This window comes from Nicotiana tabacum, chromosome 12, assembly GCF_000715075.1.
Source record: "Nicotiana tabacum cultivar K326 chromosome 12, ASM71507v2, whole genome shotgun sequence".
Classification (NCBI taxonomy): domain Eukaryota; kingdom Viridiplantae; phylum Streptophyta; class Magnoliopsida; order Solanales; family Solanaceae; genus Nicotiana; species Nicotiana tabacum.
Genome location: NC_134091.1, coordinates 58,903,546 through 58,905,987, shown reverse-complemented (window position 1 = coordinate 58,905,987; position 2,442 = coordinate 58,903,546). Strand labels below are relative to the sequence as shown.

Here is a 2,442-nt window from a genome sequence, read left to right as displayed (position 1 = left end):
AATGTGTCTTCTTGCTAATTATACAAAAGACTTGTCTTTATGAGGACGGTAGGTTAGATATATAATTTGTTTCAGTTGTTTTTTTGTCTGTTTCAAGTTAGCATCTTTCTTGCTTTCCGAACAACCAAAAGTAAGCAAAACAGAAAAATTAAAACATCACCATGATACATACGTGTAGGGAGTGGATGAGATCTCTTAAACTCTCAAATCTCAATTGCAGGTTCGAATTCGAGCTTTGAGAGGGGAAAAAAAACTCGTTGTAGGATGTCGTACTTTTTTTCCGCTTTACATAACACATATTCAACTTAATCGGATCAGTAATTTCGAATATCAAATAGTTAATAAAAAATAAAAGATAGCATATATAAGCCTGCTCATATTGAAAGACAATTCACAAAGAATAAATGGTAAAAGAAAATAATATGAAGGGAAAAACAAATTACAGTTTGATCTTGATATTGAACACTTTATTTTTCCAACAAAAAGATACCCTTCAATCCTTTGTATTAATTAAAAAAAAAATTGATTATTACAATCGAGTACTCTTTATATAGCTGCCCATTGTCCTACTACTATTGTCACAAAATGACAAGAAAGAATTTTCCAAGATAATTTAATCCCCATCTTACATTTTCCCCTTATATAAAGCTGCCTTTTGGTCCTCCTATAAAACGGCCCCTCTCTCATCTCTTATCAATATACAAACAAGCAAAGATGGGAGATATTGTTGATCATGAGGAAGAATTGTTGTGTCTTAGACTTGCTATAGTAACAAATTCATGTTGTGAGAGGAAAAAGATCAAGAAGAGGAAGAGGAGGGAATTAGCTTTCATCAACAATTGGGATTTGAATGAAAGTAATTATTGTGAAGGAAAAATATTTAGGCTTTTGGAGTTGAGAGAAGCCATGCTAAAAATAGATGTAAAGAAAAAGGGTAGTGTGGTTGAAGATGGAAAAGGGCTTCATCTAATCCATTCATTGCTTATTTCTGCCACAGCAGTTGATGAAAATAGCATTGATTCAGCTGTGGAAAATCTTCAGGAATTATACCAAAATGTTTCCTTACTTGGAGATTCTGTCCAAAGGGTTGCTGCCTATTTTGCTGATGGATTAATAGCGAGGCTATTAACGCGAAATTCGCCTTTTTATGACATGATAATAAAGCTTCCTACACAAGAAGAAGAGTTCTTGGCTTTCACTGAATTCTACAAGGTCTCTCCTTTTTACCAATTTGCTCATTTCACATCTAACCAAGCCATTCTTGAAGCATTTGAAAAAGAAGAAAATACCAACAATGGATTCTTGCATGTTATTGACTTTGCCATATCCTATGGATTCCAATGGCCTTCTCTTATTCAATCTCTCTCTGAAAATGCAACCACATCTAATAGAATCTCTCTCAAGATCACTGGCTATGGAAAAACAATCGATGAATTGAGAGAAACCGAGACAAGGCTTGTCAGTTTTGCAAAGGGTTTTCGAAATTTATCTTTTGAGTTTCAAGGGATTTTAAGTGGATCGAAACTTAGTAACCTAACAAAAAGGAAGAATGAAACATTAGCTGTAAATTTTATCTTTCATTTGAACTCATTAAGCAGTTATTCCAAGATCTCCTACACGTTGAAAGAAGTCCATAGCCTTTGCCCTTCAATTGTCACCATAGTGGAACAAGAAGGATGCAAAAGCCCTCAAAATTTCTTGCCAAGATTCATGGAGTCATTGCATTATTTTGCAGCCATGTTCGACTCATTGGATGATTGCTTACCAATTGATAGTATTGAAAGATTGAGCATTGAAAAAAACCATCTTGGGAAAGAGATCAAGAATGTGTTGAACTATGAAAAAAATAACAATTTCTTATCAAGATATGAGCAAATGGAGACATGGAAAGGAAGAATGGAAAGCCATGGATTTTTAGGACTTCCATTAAGTTCTAAGAATATAATGCAAGCAAAGTTACTTTTGAAAATCAGAAGTCATTCTTCCCCAATACAACTTGATGGAGGAAATGGAGGGTTTAGGATATTTGAAACGGAAGATCCAAGAGCTATTTCTCTAGCATGGCAAGATAGGTCTATTGTAACTGCATCTGCATGGCATTGTGTACTGTAGAAACTATTCTAACATTATTATTCAAATTTTTTTCCTTCACTATGAAAAAATATATTGGAACTTCCTATGAAATATATTCTTCTCCTTTTGGCTGAATACATATACGGAGACACCTAAGTTGCCATGATTTTTTATTTAGATACCTCAAGTAAACTTTTTTCCGATTAAACACCAGTAATAGATCCAAAGTGTACCAATCAGACATATTTCGCTAACAATAATATGATTGATAGCGTGAATTGCATCATATAAAATATTCTTTGGCTTGATGTTCCTGGCTGTAAATAATATAAAGATTGTGCTAAGTTTACCACCTTTAATTATTTACCA

General features: G+C 33.6%; 1 protein-coding gene across 1 annotated transcript; it reads left to right on the top strand.

Annotated features, from left to right (window-relative positions):
• The first annotated feature begins 679 nt into the window (after nucleotides 1–679).
• LOC107807703 (GRAS family protein RAM1-like) lies at nucleotides 680–2,212 on the top strand. Its single transcript, XM_016632140.2, has one exon. It carries the CDS (start codon nucleotides 715–717, stop codon nucleotides 2,110–2,112), a length of 1,398 nt encoding a protein of 465 aa, XP_016487626.1. The 5' UTR covers nucleotides 680–714; the 3' UTR covers nucleotides 2,113–2,212.
• Nucleotides 2,213–2,442: the final 230 nt, after the last annotated feature.

Excerpts from the sequence above, each read along its gene's own strand:
- LOC107807703 (XM_016632140.2), top strand. The coding sequence starts at position 715 with ATGGGAGATATTGTTGATCATGAGGAAGAATTGTTGTGTCTTAGACTT.